We start from the raw sequence: 19737 nt of genomic DNA on the forward strand, positions 1-19737 counted from the left end.
GTATTATGAGACAGAACGCAGAAGTTTACTGTCATCCTGTGGGAATGATCACGCAATATGACTGATGGATCGGCAGAGAATCGTCTTTCTGCAAGTCATTAAGAAATTATGGTTCTATTCTATTTAAAGAAATATGAGGTAAACGTGTGAATACATAATGCGCGCATATGCAAAAGTTTGTATTGTGTAGCGAAGCGCTGATCAAAAATAAATGGAAGCAAACGCGATTGAATATGTACAGCCAGGTTTGTTTCACAAATCGCACCCTGTATATACCACACCAACGTTTGTTTTCCTTTAGCATGTGACCTTCAGTTGACTTTTATTGTTTTTGTTTTTTTGTATATGGAGCTAACCCTTTTTCTTTGCTTATCTTTTCTACCCCAACCCCATCCCCACCCCCACATACACAGAAGTCACCACAGTAGTGTGAAATAAAGTGCAGCTTTTTTAATCTTAATATATTACAGAGTTCAAAGTTCATCTGTATGGTTCTTTATCATGACCAGCAGAGTATCAATAAACCATTTTAAAAATCTGTGCAGAAAATTGCAGAATGTTAAAACCACACAAGCAAAAAGTCCCTGGAACAACACTTTGTGAAAAAACAATAGTTGGAAGTTCAGTCTGAACAAAATATATTATGTACAAATATAACAGTTTAAGTGCACACATGGTACAGAGTCACACTCTGTTAAAATCTTTTTGTAATAAATTACATCAGTAGGCATATACTAAACATTCACTGACCTCATTCTAAAAGGAAAACAAAAACATTTACAAACCAGGAAGAGACAGGACAGCATGTCTCTTTACTGAAAATAAACAACTGAAGAGAATACCAAAGATTGCAACTGTTCAATGCTAACGTATTGTCCTTATGGTCCATTTAAGGTCAACCTTTGGCTTGTGACATCCGGAAATAATAGATATATTAAAAACACAGACCTGAGAACAGCAACCTGGCACAACAGCTCAGACGCAACCTACTGGCTCATACCAAGGTTAGTTGCTATGTTAAATCACAGAAGAGGTGTTTTGGAAACCCATTTTGTCTTCACTACAAATGATGTAGCAACGCACTACTGTCTAATGGTGAAGTCCCATGTGACGTGTTCACATTTCTATATTTCTGTTCATGCTTGTCTTCATTTCACCTGTAGCCTACAGTATGTCTGAGGAAATGCCATTTTTATGAAGTCGTATTACATTATTGAAACATTATCAGCTTTATTCTATGAAAACTCACAAAACATCCCTGCAGCTACAATTCTAAAACTGAAAAACTTGATTAACAAAATGTACAAATATTTCTGCATACTTTTATACCACTGTAAACAAACTTAATAAATATATTTTTGTTTTTCCTCTTTAAATAAAACTCCATTTAAAAAGATAAAAGAAAAAAAGTTTCTTTTATAGCAGTGCAGCGAATTATTCAAGGTAGACGGTCAGGCCTTATGGTAGCCATTTTTGGCTTTTTTTAAGGGTTCAAAGTTCTCATAAATAGTGAGTGCAGCTGTGTTCTGGTAAATCAAATCTACATTGTTGCCAGTTCGAGACTTGATGATGTCCATGGAGCACTGGTTAAGAAACACATATTGATCCTGCAAAAGTAGAGAATGTAAAGGCCTGCACTGTTAGAGAATAAGATGGCAGAAGACATTTAAGGAAGATTTATATATATATATATATATATATATACGAACATTTAGCCTATATATTTAAGCATATATAAAAGAACATTAAATTCAAAAATTGGTAATGAATGTACCTCTGTTTGAACCATGAGTGGTCTGTGCATGCGTAAATCGTGGATGATCCCATATACATCTACTACACCATCCCGCTCAATCTGAAAGATTAAACGATCAATGGCGATGAAGGTTCCCGTCCGGCCCACACCAGCACTGTATTATGAAAACAAAAAATATGATGAAAATGACATTTTTCTTTGTGGGAGTATAATAACAAAACATCGTTGAGTAGACCTGTTTGTATATGCGAGAGTTCAGGAACTATTCAAGTACCTGCAGTGCACGAGTGTGGGTGAATGTCTTGAGTACTGGTCCATGTGTTCTCGGACCAGGTGTCTGAAGTTGATGAGAAGCTCAGTGGTCTCAGGAACTCCATGGTCTGGCCACGCAGTAAAATGGAAGTGACGAACTGATCGAGACTCTGCTGTTTTCACCTGTTATGACAGGAATCATTTTTCCCAAAACATTGACACAATACTTTGCATGAGTCATAACGTTATAATTGAGACATATTGCAACCATATTACCGAGAAGATAATTATGACTTTAGAAAATTTGTTACTTGTATAAATTGTTTGATATATTAATGTCGTTTTTAATTTAAATGTATGATTATTTCCCAGCCTAAATAATATGTGTATAAATAAAATGCATAAATACAAAAAGTATGGGCACCAATGCAGTAGAAAAAAAACAAAACACTGACAACAATGTGGTGCAGTTATAACAGTTACAGTATGTTTATATTTTTATTCATGATTTTGTGTAATATTTGGTAAAGATAGCACCTGGATCCATCTATAATATTAATGCAGACTTACATTTTTCACTTCAAAGTCACGTAAAGTCCAATCTTCCAATGTGATCTCGGAAGTATTCGTCACTGTCAGATTGTGAAAATGTTTTGTTTCTGCTGGCCAGTATTCCTCACATTTTACCTGAGAGGGACAAAACATTGCGGCAGCATTCATTTAAGCTCATTATTAGTTCTATAACCGAGATGAGGTATTACAAAATTATCCCAAATTGTTGAATGAGGATACGAACATTGAATATGTTGTGGTCAAGTGATTTAGACTTTTAAAGGTGCAGTAGGAGATCTTGGAAAATGCTAACTTTAGCCTGATAGCACTGAAAGCGACCGTCCCACCCTCCCTGCAATCGCCGTCCAAAGCCACGCCCCTGAACGCATTTATGCTCACAGACCAGAATACCAGAGACAACATTACTACAATAGGTTACATCAGCGGTTCCCAATTCCAGCCCATGTTCCGAAGTGAGGTAAACTTCAACGGATTTCCCCCACTCAGGGAGTAGGGAGCAATGAACACTGTGTAGGGATCATATCGATCGGAACACAGTTCATGCACGTAGCTCACTTCTAACGAGCTGGCGCGAGGACTGGATTAACCGCTGGGCTACATCATGTGTCATTCACCGGTGAGAAAACTTTAAAGGTACTACAATACCAGGAAGGAAGATCGGGTTGTTGATGTTCGTCTGCCATTCTCACTCTGTCTGCACAGCGTGCGTGAATGCGCTGATGATGTATCCTGTCTGCGCGAACCGGGTGCGCAGAGGTATGCAAATACATACGTTGACAGACAGGTAGGAAAGCGTATTAAAACAAAATTGATTGGACGAACATTTCTTGATCCTATGCCTTCCACAGAATATATAAATACAGACAAATACATTTAGACCACTTAACTTAATGATTGCTATCGGGATGTGAAGAGACTTTCAACCAGCATAACAAAAAATGTTTCTGAAGACAATCACCTATTGCACCTTTAAAGCCTGATGCTGGTACTGATATGTAGAGTAATCTAACAATAAAACTAACTAAAACATGAGGAATGAAGGCTCTAACAGGTGAGACCACAGAGAAAGTGAAGCATGAATGTATACTGTACCCGTCCTTGCTCATTGCATTTGGTGAGCATGACAATAGTGTGGACGTTTTTCTCCCAGATCAGTCTCCAGAAGTCATCAACAGTGCAGGGCAGTGGCCCTTGGGCTGCGATAAACTCCTTCTTTGAAGTGTAACCCTGGAAATATCACACAGTTAGTGTGACAATTGTGTAAAGAGCTAAATGTCATATTTTTTGTAGTTTTTCCCCTTCCTACAGGCATGTAGCTGGCATTGATGTAGTCATCAAATGGGCTGCTGAGCACAGAGAGCTTGACACGAGATGAATCATCTGTCGAGAAAACACGAACCATTATGAATATGGGCTACGTGTCTAGAACAGAGTGGAGGAAAGTCAGTGTTGTGTAACTTCACAAAGGGAAACACTTGTGAGTCCTGTGGTTCTTACATGGCAGCACATTGTTATAACGATTCTTGGCTTTGTTTTCAGGGACCTGAGCAACAGTTTTCGGCTGATTTATCCCAACTGGCCTTAGATCCTACAAACACACACATACATTTATTTAAACAGTCTCTCTATTGTTTTGTCTGTTGATTTTAGTACATTTATATCACAAATATTTAAACATCTGTAATAAAGCATTTGCTTCTCTGTCAATAATTCAAGAAGGGATGCGAGTGTATGTCACATATTTATGAAGGAAGAGGAACACAACATGGTCAAAGCAAACAAATCAGACACTGCTACTACAGTTTTTGGACCAAAAATAATGGTGGCATATTAGTGGTATGGAATTTATTTGCAATACTTGCCATACCAATTTGTTATTTAGAGTTGATCAGTTGGAAATATACAAAGAAGCCAAAGATATAATCACCTCAAATTCTTCAGCAAATCCACAAAAGGAATCAGCTCTTTGCCTCCTATAGTAAGCCTCATAATCCTCCACCTTTATTGGATCACTCCTATGACACCATTAAATAACATATGATTAAAAAACTATACAAGACACCACAATGTATTTAATATTTACCATAATGCAAATAAAATAATATATAAACATATACTTTACAGAAAAAGGGTAACACTTTACAATAAGGTTTTGTTTTGTTACCATGTTAACTACACTAGTTAACCTGAACTAACAATTGACATTAACAAAGTTAATGTTAATCTAAGCATTTACTAATCAAAAGTTGAATCTGTTAACATGTCTGTTAATGCACTGTGGACTAATATGAACATTAAAAAATGTTAATGTTAAAAAGTTACAAAGTTAAAAATGAGAAGTTATGTAGACATAATATTCAGTTGAATCATAAATATGCACCGAAATTAGTGTGGACAAACATGTATGATTACTTACACTTTGTTTCTGTAAGAAAACAAAACAAAAAATATTAATAGGTTACTTTTTATGGCTCAATATTTTTTTTCTATCGTTTGTTTCCAATGTGTATTATGCTGTTTTGAGAAGATCAGTGTACTAACCTTATAGAGTGGATAGGAACACTAGTAGAATCATCTTTTCTTTGCTTCCTGGGATATTGACAGCATAAATGTAATTATCTATTTGCCACTGTCGATTAATACTTAAAAACAGAACTGAGGAACATTCTGTAATCTAGAAATACATATCTTTACACACCAAAGTTTATCCAGATTAGTAAAATTGCGGGAACACATGCAATAGTAATATTAAATCCTCTAAATCTAACATCTCTATCACTAGCTCTAAATCAAACAATTAAAACACTCCAAACATCAAGAATCATGTATGAAATCTGTAAAATGTCTTACCGTCTACAAACCACAACCACAATGATGATTACAACAAGAAGAGCAGCAACACCGACTCCTGCAGCTGCTCCTCCAATTACCACTGAAAGATGGAGAAAGAATAAAGTTAGCGCAGAAATTATTTATATAATTTATGTATACCCTCTAGAAATGCAGATGGAAAGATTTTTATGACTATCCAAAATATCACTTTGTGCCTTCAAACTGCTGGTGCTTGTCATAAGTCAAGCCCACTCATTAGAAGTGAGTCTAGGGTAAGTAAGGGCATCCAAATGATTTCAGTTCTTGTTACAAGTCAATAAAAAACTAAACTAAATAGAAAACAAATGGTGTTGTTCTTGACAATGCAAGAATAGGCAGAAGACCAAAAAAGTCTGAGAACCCCAGCTATAATCTCATCTAAATGTTTGCTCTGGATGAAAACAGTAGGCTTTACATTTGATGTAAATACATGCCTTTGAAGTATTCTAGGTATTTGAATCACACATCAATAAAATTCACGTGTCGTTACTTTGAAAACGCTGGTGCAATTAAGAGCTTTAAATATTGAGAGAAAGTGTCCCAGTCTTTACCTGGGTTCTCTGGCAGTGTGATGGGACTTTGGTAAAACTCAGACATGGAGTAGTATGAATTAGACACATCCACTAAACTGTTGTTTATCTCCAGACGAGTGAAAGCAATGACAGCAAAACTGCAAGAAAGCCAAACACATAAAAGCATAATGCAGAAGACATAACAACCAACACAGTAGTGCAGACGATGGAGCTGTGCAAGGCAGCATTAGGAACAAATAGCAGTAGTTCAGTTTATTTTAGTGATGGAAATCACCATTACGCTGTTATAAAGGGTTTTAATATATGCAGAGCTGAAGTTAATACAAAGTATGGGAAGTATATTGACTTACTTGTAACTGACTTTGGCATTTAGTTCTCCATTTTTGTAACCTTTCCACATAGTTTCATCTCCAATCTGTACACTTGTAGACCCAGTATCTTTGACAACAGCCAGGAATGTGCTGCACAGCTTTGCTTTCCAGTCCTCGTAGGTGTTCAACAGGCATCGATCGAGCTTGTTACTCTTGTCCAAGCAATCTGCAGGAGACGAAACCAAAGATTTCATTATAATCCAATTTTGTTTTATATATAATATACATTTATTTGCAGAAGCTATATTTAAGAAAAGCATAGTAATAGATAGAAAAGTAACAAAGAATATATATAGAAATGTATCATTGATAATAATAAAAAATGTTTCTTGAACACCAAATTAGCATATAAGAATGATTTCTAAAGGATCATGTGATACTAAAGAATGATAGCCACTAAAAATTTAGCTTTGCTATCACAGGAATAAATTAGATTTTAAAATACATTCAAATAGAAATAGTCTTTTTAAAATAGTAATAATATTTCACAATATTAATGTTTTACTGTATTTTTGACCAAGTAAATGTAGCTTTGGTGAGCATAAGAGACTCCTTCATTTAAAATAATTTTTAAAAATCCTACTAACCCCAAACACTTTAATGGTATTGAAAACTACCCAATTATTAAAAGGACTAATGGAGAGGCATTTTGCGGAGTAAAATATTACAAATGCAAATGGATGAATTTAGAGAATTATAAAAGAAGACACATAAAAGGCTAAGGTTTATTTGACATACCAATAGTGCCGGAGTAGACAAGCACACCATAACACAGCACTGGACCGTTCGAGTCATTAAAGACGTCCGACTGAAGATTCAAAGTAAACTTGTTGTATTGTAGCTCAGATACACTCACTGCTGTTATTTTAGGTACAACAGGTTCTACAAACACACACACACACAAGAACAAGAAACGTGATATGCACCCACATACAAACACAAAATACAAAACAGAAGTAACTCTCCTTACTTGTGATTCCAGTCATACAGGTGATTGATTCCACAGTGCTTTTCTTCCCACAACCAATTGTCCAGAGCATGACTTTGTACAGAGTGTTAAACCTGAGTCCAGTGAAGGTGTGGTTTAGACTGAAGGTCTTTTCTGAGTTGGAGGAGTTCAGCTTAACTTCAAAGCCCTGGTTATTACCAGGAGGAGGGCTCCATGAGAGGGTTAGCATTGGAAAGGTTAAATCAGGACCCGTACAGGTCACACTCTCCACTGGAGCTGCATCTGCACACAGTAAAACACACCCAAGACAATATTACTTGACTTTTTTTTAATTAAGGCATTTTAAAAAATATAGATTAAAGTGTTTCTTGATTATTGTATCAACATTTTTAAAGTGGACATGTCTGCGTGAGCTGGAAAACTACATATTCAGCACAAGAAATAACAACTCAGCACTGAATGCTGCAAATGGCTTTTTTCTTACAGTTCTGCTGTAAAACCATATATAACAGTATATAGAGTTTGTACTAACCTGTGCATGCTTGCAGGCACACAGCTTCTCCTTCTGTGTTGTCAGAAGTGCTGCTCTGCACACTGATGTTATAGAGTGTTGAAGGCATCAGATTGTATATGGTCATGCGGTTATTTGTACTGGTCAATTTGTTCTCTACCTTTTCACTGTACACTCTTACTACATATTTCGGGACCCCTTCCACTTTTGCCCAAATTACAGAGATGTTATTTGTTGTTGTGGAACCAAGTTGTAGGTTTTGGACAGGATCAGGCTCTGAAAACAGATGCGGGGGGAGAAGGATGAGGACTTTAGAGGAGAGCTCAGTGCTCATATTCATGGTAGGTTCATGAAAATGGCAACTCCGTCCAAAAATTTAAATTGTGCCATTATTTACTCATCCTCATGTTGTTTCAAGCTTGCTTGACCGTCTTTTTTCCGTGAAACACAGGAGATGACGTTTTAAAGAATATCAAGGCTCCTTCTCAATATAATTAAAGTGACTAGGGACTATGAAAGTTCTCAAGCTTTAAATTACGATAAAATAAAAAATAAAAAAAACATAAAAATGGCATAAAACATCCTAAATGTGATAATGGAACAAATGGAACAAACTTTTTGAGCACATTTTGGAGCTTGACAGTTCGAGTCCTCATTCAATCTCATTATATAGAAGAAAGGATGACTATTTTTTTTTCTTCATCTTTAGTGTTCCACTGAAGAAAAAAAACGTGGCAAAGTAAATGATAACTGTTATTTTTTTAATCTGTGAATGAACTATTCCTTTTTATTTGCCCTTTGAGGATCAGTGTACTTGCAAAATGAATTCAAAGCCAATGCAATGTGTAAATAAAATATTACATAGGCCTACACTACTGTTCAAAAGTTTGGGGTTGGTAAAATTATGTTCTGTTTTTGAAAGAAATCTCTTATGATTACCAAAGCTGCATTTATTTTGATCAAAAACACAGTCACAACAATAATATTGTGAAATATTAGTTTAATAAATGTATTTTATATATTTATTATTTTATAAAATTAATTTAAAATAACTGTTGTCTATTTTAATATATTTTAAAATGCAATTTAATTGCATTAATTGTCATCAATGATCAGAAATCATTCTAATATGCTCAAGAAACATTTCTTATTATTCCATTATTTTTGTGGAAACTGACATTTTATTTTTCCGAATTCTTTGATGAATAAAAAGTTCAAAAGACATTATAAACATCTTTAATCTCACTTTTTATCATTTTAATGTGCCCTTGCTCAATATTGTTGAATTAATGTATATTAAAAAACTTTTTAAAATGTGTATATCTTGGAATATTATTTCAATGTAACTGATCGTTTTTTTATAATTTTCCATACCACTAAGTGCTGAACTTACTGGTGGTTACATTAACTCTGATAGATTCACTCTGGAAACCCATCGGGCCTACAGTAGCCACAGAAACATTATAGGATGTTCCAGATCGCAAGCCGTCCAAAAGGAAAGTGTTATTAGGAGTGAGATATTGACTGGTGTTATAGCTCAACCAACAGGTCAGGCTGTAGTTGAAGCTGCCAGCTGACATGTTCTCAGCTTCATCCCACTGAAACCACACTGAATGATTGCTCTTCAACAAAATCTTAATCTCTCCCGGTCTGTTTGGATCTGCAACACAGACAATTAGATTGTATAAACACTACGGTCCACTGTGTTTGTATGCTTACTAAGTCTGCCACATGATTTCCTAACTATGGTTTGGAGTTGAATACTCACAAGTTGCCATGTTTACTGAATGAGATGTTTCCCGGAAGGCTGCTTTGACAGTCGTGAGCGTGACTGTGAAGACAGTTGCTGCTTTTAGTTGACTGAAGGTGTGATTGTGTTCAGTGCTATTGAGAACTTTAGAGCTGCTCCATCCTTCACTGCTGAGGTTCAGAATGTACATGTCTAGCCCACCAACAGGATGATCCCATGTCACCAAGAGTGAGTGGTTAGAGCCTTGATTATCTAGTTGTGGAATCACTGTAGAGGGCTCTTTGGAGAAAAGAGAGAGAGAAAAAAAGGAAGTGTCCTTTCAAGTGTTTGCATTTCCTTGTTGGTGTATGTTCAAGTTCAAATTACGTTTCTCTTACAGGTCTTGGCAATAATTTATATAAAGGCATTACCAACAGGACAAAAAATCTATAAACAGGTCAACTTTTGATTACTGTATATTGGGTACAATTACAATAAATCCGCCGAATTAGACAAGAGAACAATAAACACAATATACAAGACACATATCGTGTAAGACACATTAGAAATACTCAGACACATTAATAATACTCCAGTATTGTCTTCCCAAAGGCAGTGGTGCAAAAAGTGTATGAGACGGGTGGGCATGTGTGGGAGTACATACTTGTGAATACAGAGACGTTCACTGGTTCTCCCAGAATGCCGCAGGCCAAACTATATAGACTGAACTGACACAGGGTGCCAGGCTGCAAGTCTGGCACTATGATGTTTTCAGAGAAAGTCGACAAGTTCCTACTATTTTCTGTGCAGTTGGACACTAATATTTGGTAGGAAAAGCCATTGTGGTACTCCTGAGGACGGGACCAGCTCAGCTTCACAGCAGAAACATTCAGAACATCGTATTTTACAGAGGAAACTGGAAACGGCTCTGGAAACCAAACATACAAGCAGATGTGATAGCATGATACATGTAGCAAATATGTATTAAGTATTGTGTTGTCATATGCAGTGTGGTTACTTACTACTGCAGGCTGTTATAAACTGGGGATAAGACTTGGTGCCGCCAGCTGTCTGTGTGATAATGCTGATATTGTATTGACTAGCTGACTGCAGTGACAGTAGCTGTGCTCTGGCGTTATTTACAGTCTTCTGGTCAACTGTGCCATTAGGGTGTGTGAAGGTGAGCAGGTAGGAGTAACCGGATTGCTGAACATCATGCTGCAGCCAGCTCAGAGTTATACTGGTCTCAGTGTATCCATTCAATCTCACATCAGTTACGGCAGTAGGATCTGAAAACCATTCACAAAAAAAAAAAAACACATACACATCAGCAATGTTCTGTTAAAAAATGGGCCGTACAGCACCAAGGGTCCTATTCACTAACTAACTGCATAAACTACGAATGCAGCATACAATATTAAGTTCCAACATACAAGTTCCTTAAAGGGACAGCTCACAAATATTCTGTCATCACTTATTTACTCTCATGTCGTTCCAAACCAATAAGACTATTATTCTTCTTTGGAACTCAACAAAAAGATTTTTTAATTATTCTCATATACTGTCATTTTTGTCCATCCATAGCAAGTCCATGCAATTAAAATTTTCAAGCTTCAAAAAGTTAATAAAAACATCATAAAAGTAATCCATATGAATCAAGCGGTTTAATCCAAGTCTTCTGAAAGGAAATGATCAATTTATTCACATATAAACTTTGATCAACACATACATAGAGTGCATCAAATTTGGTAAATGGAATCTCAACCATATCCCAACACTAAGTTAAATCTGTTCATAATATATATCTGGACAAATATTATGAGAGAATATTAAAAATAGCTTTATGTGAGTTTTCGAGGATGAACAAAGATCTTTGGAACGGCAGGTGATTAAAAAATGTCTGAATTAAAATTTTCGGGTGAACTATCATCTTCTTCCAAAGAACCATCGATTTTAATTCAATAACAAAAAGCCATATTCATCTGCACACAGACATTACTTTCTATTTCAACAATGCAACATTACAACCGTCTGGATTTGCAACCACCATATGAAATCAGATTACCTGTCTACAGCAAGCCACTTGGATAAAAAAGCTACAAATGTGCATTGCTTACTTGTATATGCAGTGAGATACTGAGGAGAGCTGAAATATCCCATTGCACCTACAGTTCTCACAGTGATGTTGTACTGGACACCTGCATTGAGTCCCGTCAGAGAGCTGTAGTTTTGACTGCAGTTTAGCATGCTGTTGCTGTATGACAACTGGAAATAGTGTGATACGGAGCTCATGTTAAGTGGTCGAGCCCAGCTGATGTTCAGTGAGTTTGTGCTTTGCACTGTCACAAACTCGCCAGGAGGAGTAGGCACTGAAATGACAACAATATAAATCACAGCTGTGACACACACACAGGCATAGAGCAATGCCTACAGACCATCATGTGACATTCTCATACACTCATATGTTATAAAATTCTGAAATCTATTTTCATAAACGTTATAAACGTTTGATATACATTTGCAGCTGTAACACAAACAGCTAATGGTGACTACCTAATACCCAAAACTCAAACTTTTACTTTAAAACCTTTAGTAACACATATTGTGCAAAGGTATTAGGAAACTTGCACAATTTCTACAAACTGCACAAACTGTAATACCCTTTCTTGAAAAAGACACACTTAAGTACTTTCAGTGCAATATGCCTGTTTAGAACAGATTAGTCAGCTCTGTGTTTCTAAAAGCAAATGTCTTACTTCCTTTTCTCACTCTTAAAGTGCATGCAAATAAATACTGTTTGTGGTGATACAACAGTGTGCAGTGTTTTATTTCTGTCTAGTGCTTGTACACAAATAATTCAAAGTGTGTGTTTGTTTTAGGGTGTGTGAGGGGTCTTACAGGTGGCATTGGATACACTATCGCTGTCCTGCTTTATGGGTCCACTGATACTTGTCACAATGACATTGTACTGAGTTCCAGGTAACAGGTCTGAGAACACCACGGTTGTCTCATTCGTTCGGTTTTCCATCTTTAAAACGGTTCCGTTCAACAAGATTTTGACGTTGTAGAGACTCACAATGCCATCAGGCGGTCTCCACTCCACTCTCATACTCTGAGTAGTGCCAACCGCAGAAATATTGGATGCTTTACCAAGACCTGATAACACCAAATAAGAGGGTTACTATTCAACAGCACAGACCAACAGACAAAACTGCAAGCAACACAGACGGAAAGTTATGATACAAAGTCATTAAGTGGGGTGCAGTATAAAAGAAACAAGTGAATTGTAATACCTGTAAATGCAGAGATGGCTACAGATTCAGAGCTCATGCCATTTTCTACAGTTTGCACAGTAAAGGTGTAGTTGTTCCCAGGGGTCAGATTAACAACATTTATGGTCTCATTGATACTCTGTATCCATTGTTCACCATTTACACTCACATTATACTGATATGAAGATTTGTAGTCACTCTGACGAGACCATGAAAGGCGCATCTCAGTGGTGCCAACAGGAGAGGCTGTTAAATTAGTCACTGGCAGTGGCTCTGAAAGAGAATGCACACAATTATATTCTGCACTGACATATTAATATGTGTGAATTAGAGTAAGCAAAGACTAAAGACCTTAGTCAAGGTAGAGGCCTATTTGACTTTAAAGTGAATGAAAACAAGGCTTTGAGGGATAGACTTACTGCCTTTACAATGGTGTGAACTGCATAAAGTTCTAGATCACATGCAATTTCCACAACTCACAACCTTCAGAACTGTTTTAGGACGTTTTTGTCTATTGAAAGATGTTTTGTCAGTTGAACAATTGGCATGTTGTTAAACAACAGTACAATCTATTGTACGCACTGTACTTCACCCGTTTCATTCCTGTCAAAAATTAAATATGCTGCTACCTTGACAAAGGTCTATTAGGTAAAGATTATATTAATATTAATATTCTGGACGATATAGATAAGCCAGTAATTATTGTACTGTTCTGGCTAAAAGACGATAAATGGCAGATAAAATTGTATACTATTTTGTCTGAACTTGAAAAATGCAATACAAAACAACAAAAACTAAAATCATTTTAAATGCTACAAGTGAATCTAGGCATCTGAACATTATAATGTGTAGTATGAAATAATAGATATTAATTTTTAGATTTATTATAAACTACATTACACTTATTAAATTATTAGTGATTTTAAAGAATAACTTAAAGTGAGCTTTAGATGAGGGGAAAATATCAAAATGTAAAATTAAGATAAGCATGCACAAAATAAGTGTGTAAAAATAATTATCCAGTGTCACCTGATAAATGTCTATAGCTATACAAATCTGTAATATCGACAAGTAACCAATATGGTACCAATATATTGTACATTCCTAGTATTAGGCATAAATTAAAAAAGGTTACCACTTATTGTATAGTCTATATTCAAATTTGTTTAGCTTATACAACACTTGCACACATACAGAGGGATCACAGCACAGTAACATTAAAGCATAATGCAAAATGCCCATTACTTGACTGAAAACCTAATTACACAAAACTTACAAAAAAGTATTAAAACATTTTACTGTATGACAGTACATCTACAGTTTAGAGAGATGTGTAGTATTTACACTCACTGGTATTACACTGTATGATCTGTGAGGGTCCAAATATGTTGGCAGCTATTATGAGTGCTCTGACGCTGCAATTATACTGAGTACCAGGCTGCAACTGAATAATCTGATAATTGTTGGATGTGGTACTGAGAGTCTGATCAGGTGAAGTGATGTTGACACTGTAGGAGAACAGGCTGAGGGTCCCATTAGGGGGTAGCCAGGTCAGATTGACTGAATTGCTGCTGACAGCAGAAACAGCCAGATTTTGCACTGCATTAGGAGCTGTGGAAACACAAACATGCTTATGCAACCATACACCTTGTAAAAATAAACTGTAAATCTGACTGTAGACTTAATTTGCAGTTTTTATATTATCAACAGCTTAGGTTAAATGCATGCTGTGCTGTGTGCTTTACAGTACCTGCATATGCAGTGAGGTTTACATATGAGCTCCTGAGATCTTTTACGCCTATGGTGACCACAGTAATGTCGTACTGACTGCTGGGTAATAAATTTGTGAGCGTCGTGTTTAAAGAGTTGGTATGATTCAAAAGTTGGTTGACCCCTGACTGGTTAGATCTATATGACACTTCATAGGACACAGTGACTCCATCCATTGATAAGGGTTTCAACCACAGCAAAGTAATAGATACATTTGTCTGACCACTCACTCGGACAGCTTCAGGCGGGTTAGGCTCTAAAGGGAAATAGCACACAGAAATACATGATGGTTCTGCAGATGTAATAAATGGATTAAGGTTGTGTTTGATGTTATGGTGACAAGATGGAAAGTGTGAAGCTTTTCTGACTTACTAGTGGCAACCAGCACTATGTTAGAGCTGTTCTTCAGGACTCCACTGATGGTGGTCACAGTGAGGTTGTAAACACGTCCAGCCATGAGGTTACTGATGACTGAAGAGTTGGTGGGGGTGGTCTGGACGAGGGATGTGTTCAGCTCGGCACCAGATACGTTCACCATATATGAGTCCACATGACCAAGAGGGACTGCCCAGTCCAGGGTCAAACTACTGTTACTGGAATTCAGCACAGTGATATTCTCTACTTGTGCTGGACCTACACACAGGTAATCAGACCTTCATTAATATACATACATGACTGTTCAACAGTTTGGGGTCAATACATTTTGCATGAATTGATCAACAGTAAAGACATTAATATTGTTACAAAATATTTTTTATTTTAAAGAAAAGCAGCACATCTATTTATAACACTGATAATAAATATCAGTGAAATAAGAAATTTCTTGAGCAGCAAATCAGTATATTAGAATGATTTCTGAAGTATCATGTGGCACTGAAGACTTGAGTAATGGCTGCTTTGCATCACAAGAATAAATACATTTTAAAATATATTAAAATAGAAAACTCTTATTTTAAATGTTAATAACATTTCACAATATTACTGTTTTATTGTATTTGTGATCAAATAAATGCAGCCTTGGTGAACATAAGAGAATCTTACATTAAAAAAGTCTTACTGACCCCAGACTTTTGAACAGTAATGTAAAAGTAATGTAAACACACACAAGATTTCAATTTACTCCACAATACAATAAAGACACCTTTAAACCCCCTATTCTCTTCTGCCTACAGTACTTACTTGTGTTTTGGGATATTTCAGCAGCATGCCCCTCAGTGCGGTTATCAGAGGCCACTGAGGTGACGCTGAAGGAGTATTTAATTCCGGGTGCAAGTTGTGAGATTTGCATGGAGGTTTGGTTAGTAGTGAGAATCAGGTTTACTCCCCAAGCTACTCTATAATAGGGGCTGATGCCATTTGGAAGTATCCAGCTCAGGTTCACTGAGCTCACAGTGATGGAGTGCACAGACAGGTTACTAACAGGCTCAGGGCCTGTCAGTGCAAGAGAGTGGACATGGACATGTGTGAGTGTGAGAAAGTGGACATGGACACCCAAAAATTAAAATTCTGTCATTATTTACTAACTCCCATGATAAAACAGAGATGTTTAGCAAAACATTTACGCTGCATTTTGCCATACAATGAAAGTGGATATGTTACCAAAAGCTGTCAAGCTCCAAAAAGGAACAGTTTTCAAATTTAATTTGTGCATGTACATCTTCCAATATGATTTGTAGCAATCAGTCAGGTCACATGCAAGAACCAATGAATTCAGCATCAGTCATGTCAGAACTGTCTTAATGCACAACATTTGAATATGCATATGCACAAGTGAGATGTGAGAGTTTCAACAGAGGGGAAAATGTCAAACTTTCTAAAGTTTTGGTTGATTCCTCACATAAAGCTATCATACTGTATGATTTTAAAAGACTTAAGTCATATGGTGCTTTTTTGTGTCCTTTCTAGAACTTGGTAGACTTTCCATTCATTTCACTGTATGGAAAAATGCCCCAGAGATTCTGTTAGATATCTAATTTTGTGTTCAACTAAAGAAAGAAAGCCATACAAGTTTGAAACAAAATGAAGGCGAGTAAATTATGACAGAATTTTCATTTATAAATGAAGGTTTTCTTTAATGCAACTGCCCGTATATGTGCACATTCCTGTTTTTAGAAACATTATGCAATATCACATATCATAAATGTTTTTTAATTATTCATGTTTTACTCATATTTAACAAAACTTCTACTCTATAAAAAGGAAGGTGTTGTTTCAGCTATCTAAACACACCACCTCCAAATATCTTTTCATTTTAAGTTACTGATACATTATAAAGTTGTAATTGATTGTGGAAAAAAATGTAATTGATTGTGGCTGGCTAGGACTTACGGAGAGTAAAAGACTGATTGGTCAGTGATAACTGGCCTGTCCAGTTTAGATACACTGAGGATTTGAGCTGCGTGATAGTCAGATTGCTGGAAGAATCTGTTGTGCAAGTAGAGAAATATTGAGAGTGTGAGTGACAAATAATGAGAAAAGTGCATGAAAGAATGATATGGTGAATGTGATTGAGGGTGAAAAAGGCAGAAATATTATTTTCTTTCTTTCTCAGCAACAGTGGCCTTAATGTTTAACGTCACTTGAAGCACTGATTAAGCCTAATCAATCGTTAATAGAAGTGGTAAAGACTTACTGGTGGAGAAGTTTCCGCAGCACACATCTGAGCAGTTGATCTTAAAGAAATATGTGTTTCCAGGCTGCAGTCCAGTCACTGTAATGCTATTCTGAGCGCTTGTAATGCTAGTGTTCTGGACACTGCAGGAGGAGCTGTCTTCTACAAACATAGTGATGTCTGACGTTGTGAGGTTTATCTTGTATTGGCACACTGCACCTAAATAAAGACACAAAACCAGTTTTCAGTAGGTAAATGCCCAACATTATTTGATGATGCAAATCACATCAAGTGGGTTAAGCTTAGTATTGGTAAATATCACTGATACAGACTGTACAAATGAAGACCTCTTTTTCAGGAAAAGTGACTTTAGAAATGTTTATACTTACAGTCAGAGTGCCCACGAGGGATCTGGGGAAGAAAACAACAATGTAACTTCATCAGATATATTACTTTTTAATTTTGCTTGCTGATTAGCGGCACATGAATCCACAGCAGTAACAGGCTTAAGCAAGTTTTAAACCACAAATAAAGCACTTTTCTGAGTAACTCCATTGTGCAATATCTGTTTCAGATATAGATCTATTAGGTGCACCACAGTAATGTCAGATGAGCTCTATATGAAAAAAGGAAGTATTCACAGTGTAATATGTTACCAATAAAAAAAAACATACTGAAGTTAACTACAGGCCTGATGGTTCTCTTTACATGTATTGAAATCTAACCACAAATCAAAACATCATTCTTTTCAAGTGGAGAATTTAGAAACACATGCATAAGCTATATTTACACATTACTAGGCAAAACTTTTAACACAACAGACTCTATTTATGTTTCTCAGGACCTAAAAACCTTTTGAACTATACTGATATGCATGAAATTAAAATTCAAAAAAATATAAATTGGGCCAATAAATTACTTTATAAAGCTAAAATATTATTTTTCTAAAAGGACAAATTGTGCTACCTGGAAAAAGCTAAAATATACAATACCTTTGATTAACACTTTTTGGTCACTACATGATTCCCATACATTAATTTCTTATTTGATGACGTTAGTATTATTCTAACATGTGGAGAATAGTAATAAGGATGAGTAGCTGTATAAAGTATATAAATGTAAGTGCCTGGCATGATCTGCTACTACATTTCTTTATTCTGCTCATTCCCCTTTCCTAGTTCTTCTGAGCAGTATTTTCATTGGCCTATTATGAAACTGACACCCACTGCCTGGCTATGATTGGTTACTTATTGGGGACATATTCATTGTCAGATTTGTAAAGGAAATCTGATCTTTTTTTCTGCTTCAACTTCAACTTCAAGTTTTGCCACAACTTCCGTATTGGTAACAACAATACTTTAAAAAACACATTTGTAACTCTCTGTGGTTAGATTCTAGGAAATAAACAAAAATGTGAAACAGTAAGAATGAATAGAAAGAATACAAACAACACATAAAAACACTTCATCTACATCCACTTCATCCTGGAAGTAAAGCATTTTGTGAAATGACTAAATCGAAACACTTTGGGCAGCTTATTTTGTTTATCATCACTGTTCTGGAGGAGAGGTACTGGTGTTAACAGTGTGTAACTAATACAGCCTCTTTTCACAAATTAATGTATTAATTCATATGTTGGTTGATCCCCCCCCCCCAAAACCAGCAATGGATAATGGAGAACACATGATAGTTCAGACATGACTTAAAACAAGTGCGATGTGCCTGTTGATGCTGATGCCGCACATACAAATTTCTTATCAATGAGATAAAGACACCTTTACTACATGAAACATTTTTTTGTATATTATAGTCATCATGTAACATTAAAAAGCCATTATTACCAGTAAACAACCCGCACATTTTCAAACCCCAGTTTTGTTATATAAAATTGAACAACAATTATATTGTTGAACACGATCAATTGAAATGACAACTAAAATGATGCAGACCACAAGAACACAGGTTCTCATTAAAGGGTTAGTTCACTCAAAAATAAAAATTAGCCCTTTCAGACGAATCCAGTCGGAGTTATATTAAAAATTGTCTTTGATCTTTCAAGCTGTTTAATGCCACTCAGCGCACACGGCTCCGGGGGGTGAACAAAGGCCTGTAGCGAATCGATGCGTTTTTGTAAGAAAAATATCCATATTCAAAACGTAATAATCACTTTAATGTCGCTTGAGCTCACTGTTGTAAACAGAAGCAGTTCCGGGAGCTTGACGTATGAGGTCAGCGTTGCGCATGCGTCGGTGAGTCTCGTGAAAACCAACGTTTGTTAACAGGAGCAAAGGAAGCAAAGTTTCCTCTTGGCTTATATTGAAATCCTCTGACATTCTTCTTTACAAATCCTCGTTTTGTACTTCTAATAAGTGACCATTGTTTTGTTTTGATCTCTTCTGAGCGGCGCATGCGCAAAGCTGACCTCATACGTCATCAGCCCGGAACTGCTTCCGTGTACAACAGAGAGCGCAAGCTACATTAAAGTGATTATTACGTTTTGAATATGGATATTTTTCTTACAAAAACGCATCGATTCGCT

The 19737-nt window shown here is 36.2% G+C and overlaps 1 protein-coding gene across 3 annotated transcripts in view; it reads right to left on the minus strand.

The window, feature by feature from the left end:
- Positions 1-441: 441 nt before the first annotated feature.
- Positions 442-19737, minus strand: part of LOC107703305 (receptor-type tyrosine-protein phosphatase eta-like) — a 26955-nt gene continuing 7659 nt past the window's right edge. The window contains exons 2-31 of one of the 3 annotated variants that reach the window (XM_016505894.1): positions 17588-17609; positions 17220-17417; positions 16916-17011; positions 15767-16018; positions 14960-15220; positions 14568-14843; positions 14168-14428; positions 12839-13090; positions 12444-12701; positions 11663-11914; positions 10568-10834; positions 10210-10473; positions 9585-9845; positions 9210-9476; positions 7838-8092; positions 7327-7587; positions 7095-7238; positions 6336-6522; positions 6004-6122; positions 5432-5513; positions 5123-5170; positions 4998-5006; positions 4509-4596; positions 4079-4169; positions 3888-3961; positions 3674-3808; positions 2579-2695; positions 2031-2191; positions 1775-1910; positions 442-1607 (exon numbers count right to left, since the gene is read on the minus strand). In XM_016505894.1, the coding sequence (XP_016361380.1) occupies positions 1452-1607; positions 1775-1910; positions 2031-2191; positions 2579-2695; positions 3674-3808; positions 3888-3961; positions 4079-4169; positions 4509-4596; positions 4998-5006; positions 5123-5170; positions 5432-5513; positions 6004-6122; positions 6336-6522; positions 7095-7238; positions 7327-7587; positions 7838-8092; positions 9210-9476; positions 9585-9845; positions 10210-10473; positions 10568-10834; positions 11663-11914; positions 12444-12701; positions 12839-13090; positions 14168-14428; positions 14568-14843; positions 14960-15220; positions 15767-16018; positions 16916-17011; positions 17220-17417; positions 17588-17609 (5250 nt within the window). In that variant the 3' untranslated portion in view covers positions 442-1451. The remainder of the gene's footprint in view (positions 1608-1774; positions 1911-2030; positions 2192-2578; positions 2696-3673; positions 3809-3887; positions 3962-4078; positions 4170-4508; positions 4597-4997; positions 5007-5122; positions 5171-5431; positions 5514-6003; positions 6123-6335; positions 6523-7094; positions 7239-7326; positions 7588-7837; positions 8093-9209; positions 9477-9584; positions 9846-10209; positions 10474-10567; positions 10835-11662; positions 11915-12443; positions 12702-12838; positions 13091-14167; positions 14429-14567; positions 14844-14959; positions 15221-15766; positions 16019-16915; positions 17012-17219; positions 17418-17587; positions 17610-19737) is intronic. The other 2 variants (XM_016505895.1, XM_016505896.1) reach the window with 2 other exon arrangements.

The sequence above is a fragment of the Sinocyclocheilus anshuiensis genome, unplaced genomic scaffold, assembly GCF_001515605.1.
Source record: "Sinocyclocheilus anshuiensis isolate Anshui unplaced genomic scaffold, SAMN03320099.WGS_v1.1 scaffold947, whole genome shotgun sequence".
Taxonomy (NCBI): domain Eukaryota; kingdom Metazoa; phylum Chordata; class Actinopteri; order Cypriniformes; family Cyprinidae; genus Sinocyclocheilus; species Sinocyclocheilus anshuiensis.